Source organism: Anabrus simplex, chromosome 1 (genome assembly GCF_040414725.1).
Source record: "Anabrus simplex isolate iqAnaSimp1 chromosome 1, ASM4041472v1, whole genome shotgun sequence".
NCBI classification, from domain to species: domain Eukaryota; kingdom Metazoa; phylum Arthropoda; class Insecta; order Orthoptera; family Tettigoniidae; genus Anabrus; species Anabrus simplex.
The window spans coordinates 1,059,396,697-1,059,416,872 of NC_090265.1; the positions used below are offsets into that span (position 1 = coordinate 1,059,396,697).

Genomic DNA, 20,176 nt, shown 5'->3' on the forward strand with positions numbered 1-20,176 from the left:
GAATGTGGAAGGATAAAAGAAATGTGATATTTCCAAGTACAAAACATACAGCTGAGATTCTTTCTACAGGGAAAATGAATTGAAAAGGTGAAGAAATCATGAAGCCAGATGCAACTTTTTACAATAAAAGCAAACAACGGACTGACATTTCCGACCAGCTCACTAGCTATTTTCTACCTCAACACAAGACCATTCGGTGATATCACAAAGTTGCTTTATATTTATTGCTAGGCATACCAGTGTTAATCTTTTGATTGTGTATAAAGAGCTATCTAGAGAAAGTATTCAAATTTCTATCACGCTGACCTGGTTCAGGCTCTTTGCGAACCTGGATCACCTAAAAAGAAGAAGTGAAGAACAAGCTCTTAGTTAACAGTGACAGACTGCCCAACAACCGAATTAAAAGAGGAAGATGTGTGCATAGTTAGCAATCTACGACAAAGATCCTTCCCAGGAAAGAAATGCAGAAAAAATGTAAATTGGTGTCAGCATGATATGATACTTGCATATGTATTCCTGAAATGCTTCCAAGAAGTTCACACATAAGTAAAATATCTATGTAGGAAACTCCTATGTATGTGTCAAATGCTTTCAATTGTTTCAAAATAATAAGCAAAATAAAAGTTATTTTTATTAATACTTCCTCTGATCTAAAAAACAAGTATATCCTCCAAAACTATAAATTCCACACACCCCATCTACAGCTGAGATTTTTCCTTACCAAGTAAACCAGGCCATGAGACAGCCCATAAGAAAAACATCTGTTCAGTATCACCAGTGACTCGACATGGTAAACAACGAATGTAGGTCTGTCGGGCACCAGTGCACATGTTTAACGAATTACCAGTTTTTCAATATTCATGTTGGTACACCAGGCGGAGTTACCAACTTCAAACCTGTGGAGCAGCATGTTAATTTTCTTTTTTTTTTTTTCCCAAACATCTGTGATGAAGAGAAGCATCAAAGACAAACACTGTCTCGAGTAGAATGGTTGGAAGCAAGATGCATACTTCTTATTGTGACAGAAAAGAATGTTAAAAAAAGTGTGTATGGTAACAGAAAATGGGTTATGCTATTCTTTTGATTCCTACATCTCATCATCTAAACTTTCTAGTTTGAGTGGTGGAGAAAAAAAAAGAAAGGTTATTACAACAATGTTCTATCATCCGTGCATGCCGTATATGTTTTGCCATCACAATAATGTAAGTCTACATGCAGCAATCACCAAAACACAAATGGTCCCTCGTACCTATGCAGTTAATATACACAATTCATGAAGATTCATGACACTCATGTTTTTGTCTATAAGGCTACATGGATAAAAGTACTTCAGAACAAGGAAGTATCTTTCGGAGAGTTACAGGTAAATGTGTGGATAAATAACATAGTAAAAAATATACAAACAAAAACACCAGGATACACAGAGCTGTTAAGGAACACACGACTGCTTTCATATCTCTTCCTTTTAGTAGCTCCAGAGATAGATTGCTCAAAAATGAATGATCTTAAAAGAATTAATGGGATTGTGAAAATAATTTTCAAACCAAAACTTTCACACAACATGCTTCAGTATAACAGCATGAAAATAATTTTTAGGGGCTTTATTTAGGAATGATATACATCTTACTACTCTAAAGAGCCAATTAATAAATTTCATCTGATTATATTTCATGCCAGGAATTATAGTAAGTACTGTATATCTGCAGGCAAATATGATCCACCTTTGACATAACATAATTAATCACACATATTACTTTAAGGTAGTCAACTAAATCCACAACCAAGATATGTCATTCATGTGGTGGTCTTGAACATAAATTACCAATTTTTCAACTAATAGCCAATAATACCCAGAGAATGATTCAGTCTTCATGTTTTTAATAGACAACTTATGATTCTGATCGCAGATGAAAGGTTTAGATTTACTTTCTTGTAAAAGCCACTTATTAACAATCAATAGCAGAGCAATCCTATAAGACTGAGGTATATGCCACATGATTATGGTGTCTCTGATGATTATAAAACAAATAAATATCATGAAGGTAAATACACAACCTAAAATAAAAAAATACAAATATTTTATAAAACATCAACAATTCATTTTGAAATAGGAAGTACAACTATCCCATACAGTATGTCAAGATGATAAATAGTATTTCTCTAAGAGAGTTACTGAAAGTAAACTATAAAAATAGTTACTTTATCATAGGATCGATACTCTTCATAACAACAAAGTACTACTGTACTTGGGATAACATAAATTAAAATGTAACATGGAAAGGAATGGAGAGCTGATGTAGACACTTTACACAGAATCACTGCACAGCCATAGTAAAGGACTATACCTTAATTATGGTAACGTCAGTTCATTGGTGCATTTCCCATTCTGGTGCCTTAATTTGTATCACTACACATCACCGAACTCCTCTGATTACAATTTACAAAAAGGAATCTGTTGATCACATGTGGAAGAGATTCCAACACCTTGGGCCTTACTGACTAGCTTTTCCACAAAGTTCTTGAATATCAATGGATAAAGTTTGTTGTCCTGGTACTTCACTTAACATTATCCACCAGGAAGTACAACATTTATCATCGTTTGAAACTCTTTGCTAGTTTCATGGTCTTCTGCATTAAGGGTGCCATGCGAGGTTTCACCTTTGGATCTGGAAAAGGAACAACAAACAACTAAGATAACAATTCCAATACATAACAACCTCATCAAAAAAAAAAAAAAAACACATATATATATACAGTAAATCTTCATTATAGACTCTTTTCCCTTTCAGTATTCAGTCTGCAAGCCTCTGTGAATTCACTAATGGCACCACAACCTTCTATTTGTAACAAGCCCGGCTCCATGACTAAAGGGTTAGCGTGCTGGCCTTTGGTCACAGGGGCCCCGGGTTCAATTCCCGGTAAGGTCATTGGTTAATTTCTCTGGGACGGGGGCTGGGTATGGGTGTCGTCTTCATCATCATTTCAGCCTCATCATGACGCGCAGGTCGCCTATGGGCGTCAAATCAAAAGACCTGCACCTGGCGAGCCGAACATGTCCTCGGACATTCACGGCACTAAAAGCCATACGTCATTTCATTCACTGTGACCTCATTTAGTTATATACCTCTTATCTTTAAATCATTAGAAAGTGAACAATATTTGTTTTCTCCGGGCTTGTAATGGTATAGGTGCATATGATGGTCCCAACGTTTCACCAAAGACCGGTTGGCATCTTCAAGGATTCCAAATGACTTTAAAGCTCTCAGTGGAATGGAGTGGTGTCAGAATTCCACCTCATAGTGCAAGCGGTGGCTTGCTATGGTGGGAGGGCAGTTGCTGATTGGCTGTTCTTTGTCCCATGATTGAAGCAGTGTGGAGCCTAGTGTTGATCGACCTACCTTGGCGGAGACAGGCAACAGATCACTCAATTTTTCTAGCCTGCCACGGCCACCATATCCCCCAAGGATTTAAGGTTTCCAGGAGTGGAAACCAAGGGTTTGTTGACCCGTTCAGATTCCTCTTTACAGTTGAAGTTGTTGGAGTGCTTCAGGATTTCGATGGCTTTCCTTTTGTAGCCGGGCAGGATAAGACACAGTAGTTGACAGTACTGTACTTCGGTGTTGCTGTACTGTATGTCATTGCTTGCTAGCAGAGAGCATTCATCGACTGATGACCTTTCTGCTTGTTCCAGCTGGCTGTGCCAGTTCTGCTTCTTCAGTCGGGTGGCGATGCCGTATTTTGCACTTTCTATGTGCACCTGACCACAGCTGCATGGGATCTCGTAGACACTTGCTGTGGACAGAGGATAGCGCTCGTCTTTAGCAGGCCACAGCAATTCCTGGGTTTTTTTGTTGGCCTATATATGGTTTTTACTCCATGGGACTCCAGTAGATAATATATGACAGAAAGGCTTTAGCTCCTGGCTGCTTGTCTTCTTTCTGCCCGGTTGTTGGAGGTTGGTGAGGGGTACATAGAGAATACAAAACGGAGCACCACCCAACTGAAGGAGCACAACCGGCACAGCTGGCTGGGACAAGCAGAAAGATCATCAGTAGCTGAACACTCTCTGTTAGCAGGCCATGACATACAGTACAGCAACACCAGAGTACTGTCAACTACTGTGTCTTAACATGCCCAGCTACACAGGAAAGCCATCGAAATCCTGAAACATACCAACAGCTTCAACTGTGAGGAAGAATCTGAATGGGTCAACAAAGCCTGGTTTCCACTGAAAACCCTAAATCCTGGAGGATACGGTGGCCACTGTAGGCCAGAAAAATCAACAAGTGATCAGTTGCCTGTTCCCGCCAAGGCAGGTTGACCAATGCCACTGCTTCGATAATGGGACAAAGGACAGCCAATCAGTAACCCCCACCCACCATGACGGACCAACAGGTGAGCAGTGCACCGCAGCCAAACAACAGCCAATCAGTGACCGTCCCCCAAAATGGCAGACCACAGCCTGCACTATATACTGAGGTTGAGTTGCGACACCACTCCATTCCAATGAGAGCTTCTTAGCAATTGAAGTCATTCAGAACCCTTGAAGATGCTGGTACAGTCTTCGGTGAAACATCGGGACCATCATATGCTTCTATCTCATGGCTTACAAGCCCGATGTTGACATCAAATGTAATTAAAAAATATAAATTTCATTATGATAGATCCATATTATGACCTTTCAATGATGTTGAGGTCGTGTGTCAAGGAGTCATTGAAAGTCATAAGATAAGCAGATTTAAGCGAACAGCACAGAAGTAATGTGAATCACCGGTATGCGGCTGATTTATGCGTTCCATCATGTATGAAAGCCGAGACAACTCGTAAATTTATTGTGAATCTCATGGATAGAAGAGGGAAAATCAAGCTCAGAACCCTGTGGTATATAGAAGATTGAATGGGGGTATAATTCAGACACAACACAGATTAGTATGAAAATTATATCAACAGCTGAGAAGAGGAAAGGTCAGACATTGTATTTAGTCCGGAAAGCGTTGTAGAGGACCATGGAATAACCTGGAGTCATGCACGGTCAACCATTTAGAAGGCGTACGATGTGACGTATCACATGTGTTAGAAGAATGAGTAATTGTAGGCTGTTTTCCTTTGTAAGGTTCTGCAAGTAAAAAGAGCGACTGCGGTGACAAGTTCCTCAAATGTCAAAATCAGGTGTGATGGAAATTATAATATGGTGGTTCTATGGATTATGAAAAGCGAATCATTTATTATTGTAACATAATGAAAATGGAATTTTGTTTTTTCTGACAATACATGTAAGAAGAAAGCAGTTAGCAAGCCAATATTGAGGATAGCTCTGATATACGTTTAAAAACTAAGAAAATCTGTTGAATTTGAAGGCCATATAGCGTTAATAAGATTAATAATAGGTTATACAGCATTGACATATGCAGGGAAGTGTTAACTAATGAAAGTGGAATTATAAGATCTGTATAAACTCTATTTAACGAATCTTATGCAAGTTTCAGGGTTGGAACCAGTAAGATTGTCCACAATTATGAACCAGGACAATAACAAAGTGGAGATGTACGCTTAAACTGGCAGGGTCCCTGATGGATCCGAGCTCTACTGAAATGTCCGAGATAACATGAACAGATGACCAGGATACCACTGCTTATATGATGGGATGAACGACTGGATCTTCAAACGATGAGTACCCGTACATTGTCTGTCCTTGCTCTATTTGTAGTTGCTTATTGTAGGAATAGATGTTGATATCACACAGGTGATTTTAAAGGAATAACTTGAATAACCTAATGGGTCAGTTGTTATTAATTTAGCGATGTGTTGTCCAACAGCTCATGTGATAGAATTTCGCTTGCCATCTGTAACTGATAGGGTTAGGCGCGATCACGTTCATTCATTGCTCCTGCACTGATGGAATAATTGTGGAATTTAATTGTAAGATAATCTCAAGTGCTGCAGGTAAGTTTTTGGGTATATGTGTGTGTGAAATAATTAATGTTGTGATCCTTTATATGAATAGTTCGCAGAGTGTTGTTATGTGTTTATTCAGTAGGAATTAAGTGATGTTTCGTATGCATGAAGTTAGGTTCTTCGGTTGCCTTTACTTGTTTATCTAGGTAATGATTTGATGCGGTGCATATTATGATGGTGTAAAACGAGTGTAGGATCGTTTGAAGTTATGATTCAGTGCAATATGTTTGTGAATGAGATTTGTAGGATTATTTATTATGATGGTAGATTTATTCTTCGAGATGGTCAATGTGATAGGATGGTTTATTGAGTGATATGTTTGCCGCGTATGTTAAGTGTCGGATAAGCAAGTGATGTATTTATTGCTGAAATTGTAAGCATTTCGAAGAGATTACGTTGAGAGCATATGGATTGTCACGGTTGAGTTTTGGCATGACATAAATAGTGGAATAGACGAGCGGATATGTAGGAGGATCTTCGATAATTATTACACCTGAACGGTAGATAGAATTATTTGCGGTCGATGTCACCTGTGATTATGAATTGATACTTGTAGTACTGCTTGAGGTAGCTATTTGTGCATTAGCATTATTTTCAGCATCATGGAGAGGAGCTAACGCAGTGCAGATCTTTTGGCATTGGATTATTTAACATGTCAGTAGTTAGTGGTTGATTTTTCAGGGACGGCGATGTGGAGCATCCAAATGAATGATGGCATGTGATCATTCAGTTATGGAATAATTACATTATGGTAGTTCATTAGAGATGATTCTATATTTATGTTGAAAGACTGTTAGGGAATTCAAGTTATTATTAGCTAGCTAGATATTCATTGAAGGAGACAGATAGAACAGGGAAGACAAGCTACGGATGAAAGTGAATTATAGTCGAATTAACAAACAATTAAGAGGAAGTGGAAGACTCAATTAACTGATTTCCTTTCGAGTGATTAATAATTTTGTTGATGAAGTTTCGGAGAGTGTAATGAGTTATTGTAACATTTGAATTCAGTGTTGAATAATTCTTTCAAGAAAGACTTTGATTTAACAGAGTATGACAGGATTTACATGAGAGTATCTTCCAAGGTGTTGCTTATGCAGATTATTATAATTATATTTAATTAGAATTGGTTATTAAATTTAATGTCCTTCCAAATTTTTATTGCAGTTATCATTTCTTGCCTGGTATATAAGAACCTAGAAGTAATGAAATAAGATGTAGAATCATCAGTTTTTGATTAACTATTGAGAGTTTGTGACCGCTTACTCATCGAAGGGCCATGCCCTCGAGTGGAGTTTTGTGCAAACCACTGAATTCTAGCTGAGGCCTATTGAAAAGATTATAATTTCGAACCATACGCGTCCATGAACGGTCACAATATTGAACTGTGGTTACAACAGTATTTAAATATTTTATTATTAAGGTCCACCTTTTCAAATACAAACTGTACAATGTTTTACATTACATTTATGTTCAGGGACTAGTTTCAACCTAACTGTAGGTCATCATCAGCCTTAAAGCAAATCAACACAAATACATCGGAGAAAATAAACAATGTATAGACACAAAGGTCTTAAATACTGTAAGCACAACTCATAGAATTGAAGTTAAGACTGGTTACATAAAATAAAATTCCATTGAAAGTTCAAGCAATTTAGGACACAGTGCAGTGTCAATGATATAAAAATGAAATATACATACCAATGTAAGAAATTAAGGTAAGATTCAAGATATGCGCTGCACTACATTAAAAAGTTGCTCTATGATACAGAATCATAAAAAATCCGGTGCACCGCACTATACTTTAAAGCTATGTTAATTTAATCAAATCTAGGCTAGTTGTCGTTCTGTTTTAATAATAATGTTTCTTCACAGTAATAGTGTGAGATATATGCCACAACAATATTTCACATTCATTTTATTTTTATTTTGATTTATTCAACTTTAAGTGATGACAGAAGTCAGTTAATAACAATCATAATTAATGATTAATTATTTGGATTTCTTTTTGAGATAAGTTTTATTCATCTATTTCATGATTGCATAGTGATGTCTAGTGTCCAACATAGTTAGATGTTTTGGTAACTACTACTTTTGAGTGATGAAAATAATAATCATGATTTCCCCAAGGTAAAAGATAAATGATAAAGAGATGCGTTTACTAAAATAATTCATAATTAACTGGCATCAGAGTTGAATAATATATTAAGAAATACTTGTGAGCTAACGTAAACACTAAACGTGAGACAGGGTTTACAGATGTTTTGTGCCTAGAATATTTTATAAAGACAGAATGATCTAATTTAAGGAAAAGGAGTTACATGAGAATCATGTGTGTCTCCAGATATACTTTAAGAGATGATAAGTCATAATATTCTTCTTCACAATATAAATACTGATAATCTTTTGTGCAACAAAATGAGATGACTGAGGTAAAACCATACAAAATATTATTCATGTAGAAATTCTGATGGACTCAATTTCAGGAAGAACGTATTTTATTCCAAGAATAGGTATGGAAAGTCAGACACGGATGTAAATAAGTATTTGTCTTAGATTTCTATGTGATCATCTGCAAGTGTGGTCTCACATCTCTATTTGAATACAGCACATTTCATAATACCTGTTATGATTCTGTACAACTGACATGTAGGTGACATGTAAAATGTAATATTTTTTGTAAGATACAAAATCTCATATAAAATCATTGGTACCAGTTGAGTCACAATATGCCTGAGGGGGTTCTAAATGCCACCTACACATTTCCATCGTGTAAGTATCTGTCTCCTTGTCACGTATATTTATTCACATGTGTATTCCTATACTTTCTAGGGAGGGTTCTATGAGGACTGTGATAGTCTCATAGGATGAAACGTGCTCACCATATTTATAGACCAGCGTCAGCTGAGGCCATTACGGCAAATTTTGACGGGTTACGGATCTGCACTTGTGCTCATGGCATATTTGAAATCTCGTGTATCTGATATGAGATTCTTCTGTAATTTTTAGCCCAATATTAGGTGACTAGATGGAGAATGATGTCCAGTGTTACTGTAAATTATTACTGTACTAGGAAGATTTTCTTCAAAGGTTATTTCAGTATCAATATTCTGAGCTATTAAATTCAGTTTTATCTGTTGTTGCTTCGCAGGTCATTAACATGGTGTTTTATTGATTCTAAATTTGTTATAAAAATTTGTAGTGAAATTTTGTAGATGTTACGATATAGTAAGAATTCTTCAATTAATTTTCCTTCATTGTTCTTGTTTTATTTGATTTTCTCGGTGTTAAATGTTTGTTTCTTTCTGGTTTCGTGTCTTCTAAATTTATTTACCCAGTTTGCTCGAGTATGGGATCCTGTGAACTGAGTAAGTTTTCTAAATTTCGTAGCCCAGCTGTATCTGTCCTTCCACTTCTGTAAATATTGTAAATATCGGATATCATTTGTGTTTGTCTTGGGTGCCTTGGGAAGGCATTTGTGTGTGTACTGAGACTTAGGACTTACGGTGCTAAGAGGCCATTCCTCTCCTGGGAGTACAATATTGGTCCGAAGAGTCTTACTGTTGTGTGATGGATTTGAGGGTACTTGAGGTGATGTTCTGCCATTTGAGGCCATGTTCTGTCCTTTTTTTTATCTTTTGTTGATGTATGAGTCATCACACAGAGAGAGGGGGGGTGTGTGTATGCATGCGTATGTGTGTGTGTCAGTGTGTACTGTTGTGTGATGGAATCAGTAGTATTGAGGTCGTTTTGTGCCTTTTCATTGGTTGGTACTGCTGGATTCAGGGGTCATCGCATTTGTCTTTTATGGGTGTTTTGGTATTGTCATGTGCGGGAGGACAGATAGGCTCGGTGATCTTATGGTGTCGTGCTGTAATCTGATAATCTCTGGTATGAAGGTGTTACTTGTGCCTTTTATTTCTTATATATCAGTAAGTTGGATTTTCTGTATGCGCACTCGTGAATTGCTTTCATTTTCATTTTCTGTTCATCGGTGAAGTTAATGTGATCTTCAGTTATGTGGTCTTGGCCTTAATTGAGTTTTAGTTTGGTTGATGTGACACGTGATACGTAATGTGAGTTTTATCAGTGTTAAAATTTTAAAGTAATGAGTACTTGGCATGGTAAATGAATAGTGACTTACTAACCTCATTTAATTGAATATTGGAGTAACTTAACTATTTCCCTGTTTCGAGTTCCCTTGCAACATCCTAAATTTTTCCTTCTATTTATTTATTTTTCTTTTTTTTTAATGTTGGGTAATTAAGAATACACATAGTAATTTAATTTAAAGTGAAATTTTAAAGATGATATAAGTTAGGTCGTATATTATGTGCCCAAATGGTAAGGTTATATGTGTGTAGTACTTATGAAGGTCTAGTTATGGGTGATTTATTACTTGGAGGATGCTTTCCCTTTTATGCTGACCTGTCATACCTGTAGTGCTTGAAAAGGTTGAGTGAACAGTAACGTGTCATGCTGTATCCTCAGTAACACATGTTTATAAAATTTATTTTCCTGGTGAATTTTCTTTATTTGAATTTGGGTAGTTATAAGGAATCTTAGTTATAAGCAAATTTTCTTTTGAGTAAAAACCTGGCCAGCCACCTCCGGGATTTTATAGTTTACTTACGAGTTGTTTTAGTTGTGATGAGAATGGTCATTTGTGACCATGCTAGGTATACTTTAATATAATGTATTTTGGGGTAAGATTAAGATTTTCATCTATGTGCATAACTAGGGATTCTCTGTAAAATGTCTTGGTACTAGGGTAAAATCTGGCAGATTTTCTTTTAGTTTTACAACATTTTTCCTTTTGAAATTTTGAGATAGTGCTTACCAGAGGAGGGCTGGGGTATCCCCAGTCTATGGGAAGGGACCTCCCCAAAAGGGTTTTGTAGAGCCACTTAGTTATTGGTTAATTAAACTATTTAAAAAACCACCCTTGAACTCATCTACATTCAACTTCTTCTGTAGTTCTGGCTGATGGCCTTATCTCTTCTGTTTGCCGTTTCTGCTGGGTGTGTGCTAATGTTCCAATAACTGCGATACCATGGTCCTTCTTCAAAATATGGTGCCTGTTTGGAGGCTGCAATGTACCTATTGGCCACTAATATCCGACGCTGAGGGGGCAGGTGTTCCTTATGACGGCAGTCGGCAGTACCGCACCAGCATCCTCTGCCTGTTATACGCCAGTTCAATGCACAAGTGAACTGAGAAGGAGCTTCGCTGGTTACCTTGGTGAGAATGAAAGTGTGTGGAGGTCTTTGGCATCGGCCGTGGTCAGTGCCTTCATTAATCAGCAATACTGGTGGTCAACTTGTGTTTCTTCGACCTGTATGGATGTTCCTGGCGAGAAAGAAGGGCAAAATTTATGTGGTGTGGCAGATTCATGGTGTTGCCAAAGTCTTCACAAACCTCCATTAAAACCTTCACTTAATTTTTATCTAAAGTATTAATTGTCGAGCATAGCTCGAAGTTGGGAGGTGGAGAATGTCACCTGTGGTGGGACGGTAAACTGGAAATTATTGTGTTTCGTAAAATTATATTATCGAAGTTTGGACATTTACCTTTTATTTTAAAAAATTTGAATTGTTTAATATGTTGTTTCAACATTTTATTTATCTGGACAGATCAAGAAATTATTTATATATTATTTGGAACTGTAAATGAACACTGCAAGAATTATTTTTGAAGTGATCTTTGTATTTAGATTTTATGTAGTTGTGTTTTATTGAATTTTGAAAAGGTTGCGTATTGTTTAAATTAATTTCAAAAAGCTTCAAAAGAAGACATTCTGGACTTTGAAGAAGAAATTTTTTAGATGTAACTTGAAGAAAATTAATATTGTGTTTTGGTGAAACACGTGCAGTACATAACTTCTGGAACAGTATGTACTGCCACATGGAGAAAATAGGTGATGTAATTTTAATTGCATCAGCAGTTTAGAAACTGGCCATATAAGGCCATGTAAGTGGATTGGTCAGAATAATGACCTTTCCAATTGGCGAAAACAGGAATCGAGAGAAATTCAGGTTCCTACTGGTTACTTCATGGTCTGTCCATTTCTGACCTTCTGCCGGCTTCGTGTGTGTGATGCGTGTGGTCCGCGTCTTTTCCATCCTACTGGCCTAGCGAGCGGTCGCGCTCAGGGCCTGGTCCACTTCGGGGAACTCCAGCCTTTCTTGGCAAGTGCTATTTCTGTTATGTTTGATTTTATTTAATTCATTCTTGTGTTTCAGTTGTTGCTCATTTAATGGAACTTTCAATGATTTAAGTTCGGCGTGCCGGAGTTTGCTCTAGATTTCCGCATTCACCAATTTCGCTTTTCTGAATAACTGTGCTTTCGACAGACAGTCACTGCATCTTGTTACTGGCAACTTACTGTAATTCAGCATCAACTTTTATGTTAAACCTTTGTTTTACAAATTAATTTAAATATCTTTATTTTAGTTGTGTTTGTCATTGGCTTTGTCTTTTGTTTTGGTTTATTTGATTTTGTATCTTTTATTAATTTTAATATATCTGAGCTCAAGGGTAATTGATGCGCACTTCCCTTTTCCCACAATGATATACATTCCTATAGCCTTATTAGGGTTCCTACCACATTCCACAATCCGTCCGTAGTTGTCATTGTTAGACTTGTAAGTTATGTTTATAAGTCAACCGTCTCATTTTCCGGCCTAGATGTGAAGCCACCACTATATTAATGTTTTCCTAATTCATTATTATTATTATTATTATTATTATTATTATTATTATTATTATTATTATTATTATTATTTTGTGTACATGCTAAACTGCTGCTACAAAATTGATGGTTATATGACATCGGCAGCAATGAGGGTAACTAATCACCCATTCTACATTCACAACTGTCTGATTCTCGTATATGGACATGGATTTAAATTGATGTAGGCCTAGTCTACTGTAATTATTTATGTTATTTTAAACAATTCATTGATAAGATGAAAAAATTAACCTAGGATTGACTGGATTTTGAACCTCAACCTTCCAGAAGAGAAGCCAGGTGCTAAGCACTGTCCTCCGTTTTTTAAAAGCTTGTGATGTGCATTAATCTCAACCATGTTAACATGTGGGGTCATGTTTTTTTCAAATTAGGATAAGGTAATATTTTACAGTTTACAAACAATACTCTATGCCCATAAACAAAATAATCAGTACTAAAATTCAAGGTAGGGGAAAATACAGCATAGCAGGGAAAATTCAAGGACATTTCAGTAGCTGTGTAGGTACAATTTGTGTTTCCTATCGGGCAACAATGCAGAGGAATGCCTTGCTGGCAACAAATAATTGTTCCATACCAGTGGTAAACAGTGTTTGTTTCTTCTGTCCAGACTGGAAGGCCAATACCCACATCCTGTCTGGCTTTTCTGCAAGGGAGTTCCTGGCAATGGAGTTTCTTCTTTATCGATCTATCCACCAATTTTCGCTCTAAGTGAACAAGGAAAGTTGCCCCTAGCTGCCCAGTTGGAAGATTAGCCTAAAAGGTCTATCTGATAGATAGAATCCAGGCTTTACCCCAGAAAGCCACTTCTGGGATGACCAGGAGTAGTGACTATTGATTTTGATACCTGAGGCTTTTCATCAAGCCATTTTTAAATTCATATCAAAGGTGGGAAGTTGTAGTGTACCATTAATTAATTGCATGTAGGTTACTCAGTGAACCAGCTATGTGGCACCGGAAATGTACTAATGGTTAGCAAGAATAATGACTAAAGAGGAATCACAAAACAATGACCACCGAGCTCGATAGCTGCAGTCGCTTAAGTGCGGCCAGTATCTAGTAATCGGGAGATAGTGGGTTCGAATCCCACTGCCAGCAGCCCTGAAGATGGTTTTCCGTGTTTTCCCATTTTCACCCCAGGCAAATGCTGGGGCTGTACCTTAATTAAGGCCACGGCCGCTTCCTTCCCATTCCTAGGCCTTTCCTATCCCATCGTCGCCATAAGACATATCTGTGTCAATATGACGTAAAGCAAAATAGCAACCCAAAAAAAAAAAAAAAACAATGACCATCAAAAGGGCACTCATGTCCCAGTGCTCCTGGGTTGAGCAATTTGTGTGAAGTTACTTGAGTTTCATTTAAATTTTTTTTCCACTTTGCATGTAATTTTAACACATTTTTTGTAAGATTGTGAGCATGCATACAAATTACCGTATCTAACTGTGATTGACTTTTATAATGTCTATTAATTTAGATGTAAACGAGCCAAGTTTCCAAGGGAGCAAGTTATCACAAACAATATCATCACAATGATAAATTCTGAAGTAAAACCAGCTTTTCACTATAATCCTTGCTTTTAGGAAAATAAGTTAAGCAAATTAATCATTAAGATAGTGTTATGAAATTTAGCTACTTTTTAAAAAAACTGCTTTCCAATGTTATATAACATCTATAGCAAAACGTAATTACATACTGGGAGTGAGATGGTGATTTGCAGGGAATGGATTTATACGTAAATACATATCTCTTTAGGAAGCTAAAATTAATTATATTTTGCATTATCTTTACGAATCATGACGTGTGGAGTTGAAAAATGGAGTATTCATTTTCCATATTTTCCCATATTTTGGAGTTTAGCATATATGTTCCATATTCTTCGTCATTAAAATCAATACAGTCCATATTTCGGCTAAAAAGAATTAAATTATGTTAAATTAGCAGTCCTCTCAATAATGGAGAAATAAATTAAAAATCTATATTTGAAAAATTAATATTTTAACTGGTGTGCAGGTCATTATTATGCTGTCCACGTCTGGGCTGATAAAATAAGCTGATAAGCAGTGCGAAGAAAGAGAGGGGTTGAGCCCGGAAGTAGTGGAGATCAGCCGGTCAGTACCGTGACTATCTGAATTACACTTACAGCACTGATAGGCTGCATTACATAACATCGACTGTGTCTGTGCCATAATTTTTTTACGAAGGAAATCTCATTCATCGGCGATGTGCAAGTGGTTTCCGGATTAGTTTCTAATTCGGACATTCCCTTCGATTGCTTCGTAACTCCATCTAGTTCACTACCAGTCATTCACAGCTTGAATTAGCAGTGAGACGGATCATAGTGTTCTTGTAGGTTCAGTGTGTGCAGTTGTATACTGATATTCACTGAAGACATTAACGTTGTTACAATATGGCTAAAATAGCTCAGTCAACCAGTTTAAAATTGAAAAGTTACATATCAGAATTTAAAGATGTATCAACTGTCAGCAAGATATTATTTTGTAATCTGTGTCATTTTACAGTGACATCTGCTCAAAGGTTCCTTGTGCAACAACACGTTTCAACCAGTAAACACCAGGCTAACAAACAACAAGATTCCAAGCACAGACAGTTGTTTCCGACACAACCAGCAACTTCCAGTGTAACGTCCGAGTTCAACACCGATCTCTGTCATGCTCTCATCTCTGCTGACATACCTCTCTTCAAACCGAATAATCAGTGCTTCAGGGAATTCCTTGAGAAATATACTAAACGATCCATCCCAGATGAGTCAACGTTCAGAAAAACATACTGTTCAGCCATATACGATGAAACTGTTCAGAAGATAAGGCAAGAGATTAAAGATGGTCCACTTTGGGTTTCCATTGATGAGACAACAGACAAAGAAGGCAGGCTAATTGGCAACGTAACCATTGGTTTGTTGAGCGAAGAATATTGTAAACGGATTCTCTTACAATGTGATGTTCTAGAAAAGTGTGATAACCAAACTATAGCAAAACTGTTCAATGAGGCTACGGGTATCCTCTGGCCACAGGGCGTTAAGTATAATAAAGTGTCACTTTTTATTAGCGATGCCGCACCTTATATGATAAAAACCGGAGAAGCATTATGTGTTGTATATCCTAAGACGACTCATTTAACAGGTGTAGCACATGCCTTTCATCGTGTGGCAGAAGTTGTAAGAGACAGTTACCCCAAAGTAGATTTATTGATTTTCTCAAAGCCCACAGAAGAGATTGTCTTTTGAAAGAACTGTACCCAGAGATTCCATTGCCGCCTAAGCCGATTCTAACTAAGTGGGATATGTGGCTGCAAGCGGTTGAATATTATGTTGAATATACAGACTGTATTAAGAATGTTCTGCATGCCATGGACTCTGAAGATGCAGCCTCAATTGAAGCCACGAGAACACTTGCCTGTGATACAAGTGAGAGAAATGACTTATGTTACACTCAGCATAATTTTTCAGGCATCACAAAAACACTGAAAAGGCTCCAAAACTCGCATCTCTCACTTTCTGAAAGTTGTGAAATTGTAAATAAAACTGTGGAACAACTAAATCGTGGTACAGGTAAAACTGCAGATGTAGCAAACATGAAGATGACCACTGTACTTTCAAAGAACCCTGGATATGAAGAAATGACAAAAGTTGCTGCAATGCTGTGTGGAAATTTAAGTGTAAAATTAAGAGATTTAACCCCAGCAGATATTGTGAAGTTGAATTATGCCCCCATTACCTCTTCTGATGTTGAACGCAGTTTTAGTCAATATAAATCTGTCCTTAGAGATAATAGGAGAAGATTCACTTTCCAGCACTTAAAAGAACATTTTCGCTAGTTGCTTTACGTCGCAACGACACAGATAGGTCTTATGGTGACGATGGGACAGGAAAGGCTAGGAGTGGGAAGGAAGTGGCCGTGGCCTTAATTAAGGTACAGCCTGGTGTGAAAATGGGAAACCATGGAAAACCATTTTCAGGGCTGCCGACAGTGGGGTTCGAACCTACTATCTCCTGAATACTGGATACTGGCCGCACTTAAGCGATTGCAGCTATCGAGCTCGGTAAAGAACATTTTGTAATCCATTGTTTTGGTAACCGAGAATTAAAGATTGTGTGTTCTTCAAATTTATTAAAATGAGAAGTGCAACATTATGTTGCATGTAGATCTACTTTGTTTAGCTTCTTTGAAGTTTGATATTAAAATAGAAATTAATGTTATATGTGTAATTTTAAGTCCATATACAATTCCATATTTCAATAAAAATAACTAAATATATATGTACATATTTCAATAATTATTAGTACATATAAATCCATTCCCTGGTGATTTGTAATTTGGCAGGATTTCTTCAGCACTGTCACTACAATCTCATCTCTAAACCAGAATGGTATGCCAAATTTATTTTTAAAATCTTCAAAAACACTTGGTATGGCACCTCAAGCCACTCCAAGTGGTATTTGCTATGGATCTGTTCTGAATATGTTGATAATTGTACTGATAATTGTAATAACAGTAAACAGATTTTGTCTCCAACAGCATTAATAGGAAGGTGAGGAAAACTGCCAAAAACTAATTTAAAATTAAACTAAAAATGAAGTCAAAATAACTGTGAAATAGTGTCTAGATGACAGTACAGAAATGTGTATAAACACAGTATTCTGCAAGTAAAAGAAAATTCATTAAGTTTTCTATATATTTTGGATTTTGTGACTGAGGAAGTGTAACAGAAAATCAAAAAAGAAGTAGAATAAAAAGATTTAGATGAAATTATTATTATAAATAAATTCTATGAGCATTTATTTAGAATGGATGAGAAGAGACTAACGAAAACGATTTTCACAATACTAGACAGCAGACCTAAAGTGTTAGACAAATGGTTCAGGGAGGTGAGAAAGGATCTCAAATAGGTGGGACTAAATTCAGAAGACATCTCAATCCGAACAAAGTTTAGGTCAGTGACTGACAAATTCCAGGGATTCCACGACGAACCAACAGTTAACCGTGGGTGGATGGAAGAAAGAAGACAGGCTGCCAGAGAAAGGATGCTAAAGTTTTGAGCTATGAAGAAGGCTTCCAGAAACATGTAACTGTTACCTAACATGGTCTCTAATGGCCGTAAACGAAAATATAAATATATATATATGTTGTTAACCCCACCAACCTGGACCCAATGTTTGGGAAGCCAGGCTCTGCCTGTCACAAGTCAGGACAAAGGGCGAGTGATAGAGGAGTAACACCTCTTTAAAAAACCTTGGTCCAGCTGACCCAGCTGGTAGTACCATGTAAGGGTCCCTTGCCAGGGTTACGGTGAAGACCTCAACGGTAGTGAAGGCGGAGAAGAGGGATTTCGGAACGGTGGAACTGGCGGAATGGGCAACCCTCCTATTCTGGGTAAATAGAATAGGAACTGCTGCCTTGCAGTAGAAGTGGGAACTTCAAAGGCTAAGGGAAGAAACCCCGACAGAAAATCAGCCTGGTGCCTCAGGCTTAAGATGGCAGCCCCGTCAAGGCACTCGGAAGCAGTGGGTCAATCACTCACTCTTCTTAAATAACCTGATTATAGAAACTGAAGCGAAATTACAAAACCGGATGGATAACCTGATGACGACCTTTGGCATGAAGAGGAAAACGAAAATTGGTTTCTGGAATGTGAGGACCTTGAGGGAGAAAGGCAGACTGAATCAAGTGACACGGGAAATGAAGAACTACGGGCTGGACATTCTGGGATTGAGTGAGGTGAGGTGGCCAGGATTTGGTGAGATACAGACAACAGATGGAATTACATTTCTATATTCTGGTAGTGAGGATGAAGAGCACAGGGATGAAGTGGGGTTACTGCTCAATAGAAATGCAATGAGAAGTCTTATGGAGTGGAAGCCGATTTCCAGTAGGCTTCTGACTGCTAGGTTCATGACCAAGATCAGGAATGTGACCATTATCCTATGCTATGCACCTACAGAACAATCAGAGTTGGAAAAGAAGGAAGAATTCTACCAAATGTTGCAAGATGCCACAATGAAAACCAGTAAGAAGGATATTCTCATAGTTATGGGAGACTTCAACGCGAAGGTTAGCTCAAGAAACGAAGGATTGGAACACATCATGGGTATACACGGTCTTGGCGAGATTAATGAAAATGGGGAAAAGTTCATGAAATATTGCGCCAGCCAAGACTGGTGATAGGTGGCACGGTGTTCCCGCATAGGCGGTGTCATAAAGTCACGTGGGTGTCTCCTGATCAAGCCACGGAAAACCAAATTGATCACACTGCGGTGAGCAGGAGGTTCAGAACGAGTTTGGAAGATGTTAGGAACAAGAGAGGAGCGGGCATTGGCAGTTACCATCATCTTGTTGTCGCCAACTTCCGTATAAAGATCGTGGCAGTCCACCAAAAGTTCATCACTCGCCACAAAAAGTCTGATGTTGGTAAGCTAAAGGATCAGCAGACATTGGAACAATTTCAACTGGAACTTAGCAACAGATTCGAGGTGTTGGATTCTGAGATAGAGAAGGATGTGGAGACTGTATGGAACGATGTAAAGAACATCTATGTGGAAACAAGTGAGAAACAGCTCGGGTATAAAAACTACCTGCGGAAGGAATGGATATCTGATCAGACCTGGGACAAGATAAATTATAGGAAGGAGATAAAGGCCAAGCTAAATATATGCAAAACCAGACAGCAGAAGGCTCAAACACAAGCTGAGTATTCAATAGCAGATAGGGAAATAAAAAGGAGTGTGTGAAGGATCACAGGAAGTGGATTGATGAGCAGGCAGAGAAAGCAGAACAGGCGGAAAAAAGGGGGGATATAAAGGAGCTTTATGGCATCACAAAGATGCTTTCGAAGAAAGGTTTTGATAAAACTAGGCCTGTGAAGAGCAAGACAGGTGAGATCCTCACTACGTGCGAACAACAGCTGAGTAGATGGAGGGAACACTTTGCGGAGGTTTTTAATAGAGATATTGGACTGGAAAATGAGCAGCAAGGAGAAGATGAAGAAACAGAAGGGGATCCAGGCATCGGCCTTGACCCGCCAACCCAGGGTGAGATACGGACAGCGTTGAAGCAAATGAAAAATGGGAAGGCACCTGGTCTGGACAACATTCCAGCGGAAATACTGAAAGCAGATCTTGATACTACAATCAAATTGCTGCACCCACTGCTGGAGAAGATATGGAAAGAGGAGAAAATACCGACCGACTGGAAGAAGGGGCTGATAGTCAAGTTACCGAAAAAAGGGGATACAACAATCTGCAACAACTGGAGGGTTATCACCTTGCTCTCCATTCCAAGCAAAGTGCTGTCGCGAGTCATCCTGAATCGCATAGAGGATTCAGTAGAAAGAAGGCTTTGAAAGGAACAGGCAGGATTTCGGCAACATCGCAGCTGTGTGGACCTCATCAATACACTTCGAATCATCATAGAACAGAGTGTGGAATGGCGGAATATCCTCTACCTCTCATTTGTGGAC

General features: G+C 37.9%; 1 protein-coding gene across 1 annotated transcript in view; it reads right to left on the minus strand.

Annotated features, from left to right (window-relative positions):
• Positions 1 to 1,193: 1,193 nt before the first annotated feature.
• EloA (elongin A) overlaps positions 1,194 to 20,176 on the minus strand; it is a 249,003-nt gene continuing 230,020 nt past the window's right edge. Inside the window, exon 9 of the mRNA XM_067149784.2 lies at positions 1,194 to 2,666. Coding sequence (XP_067005885.2) covers positions 2,593 to 2,666 — 74 coding nt within the window. The 3' untranslated portion in view covers positions 1,194 to 2,592. The remainder of the gene's footprint in view (positions 2,667 to 20,176) is intronic.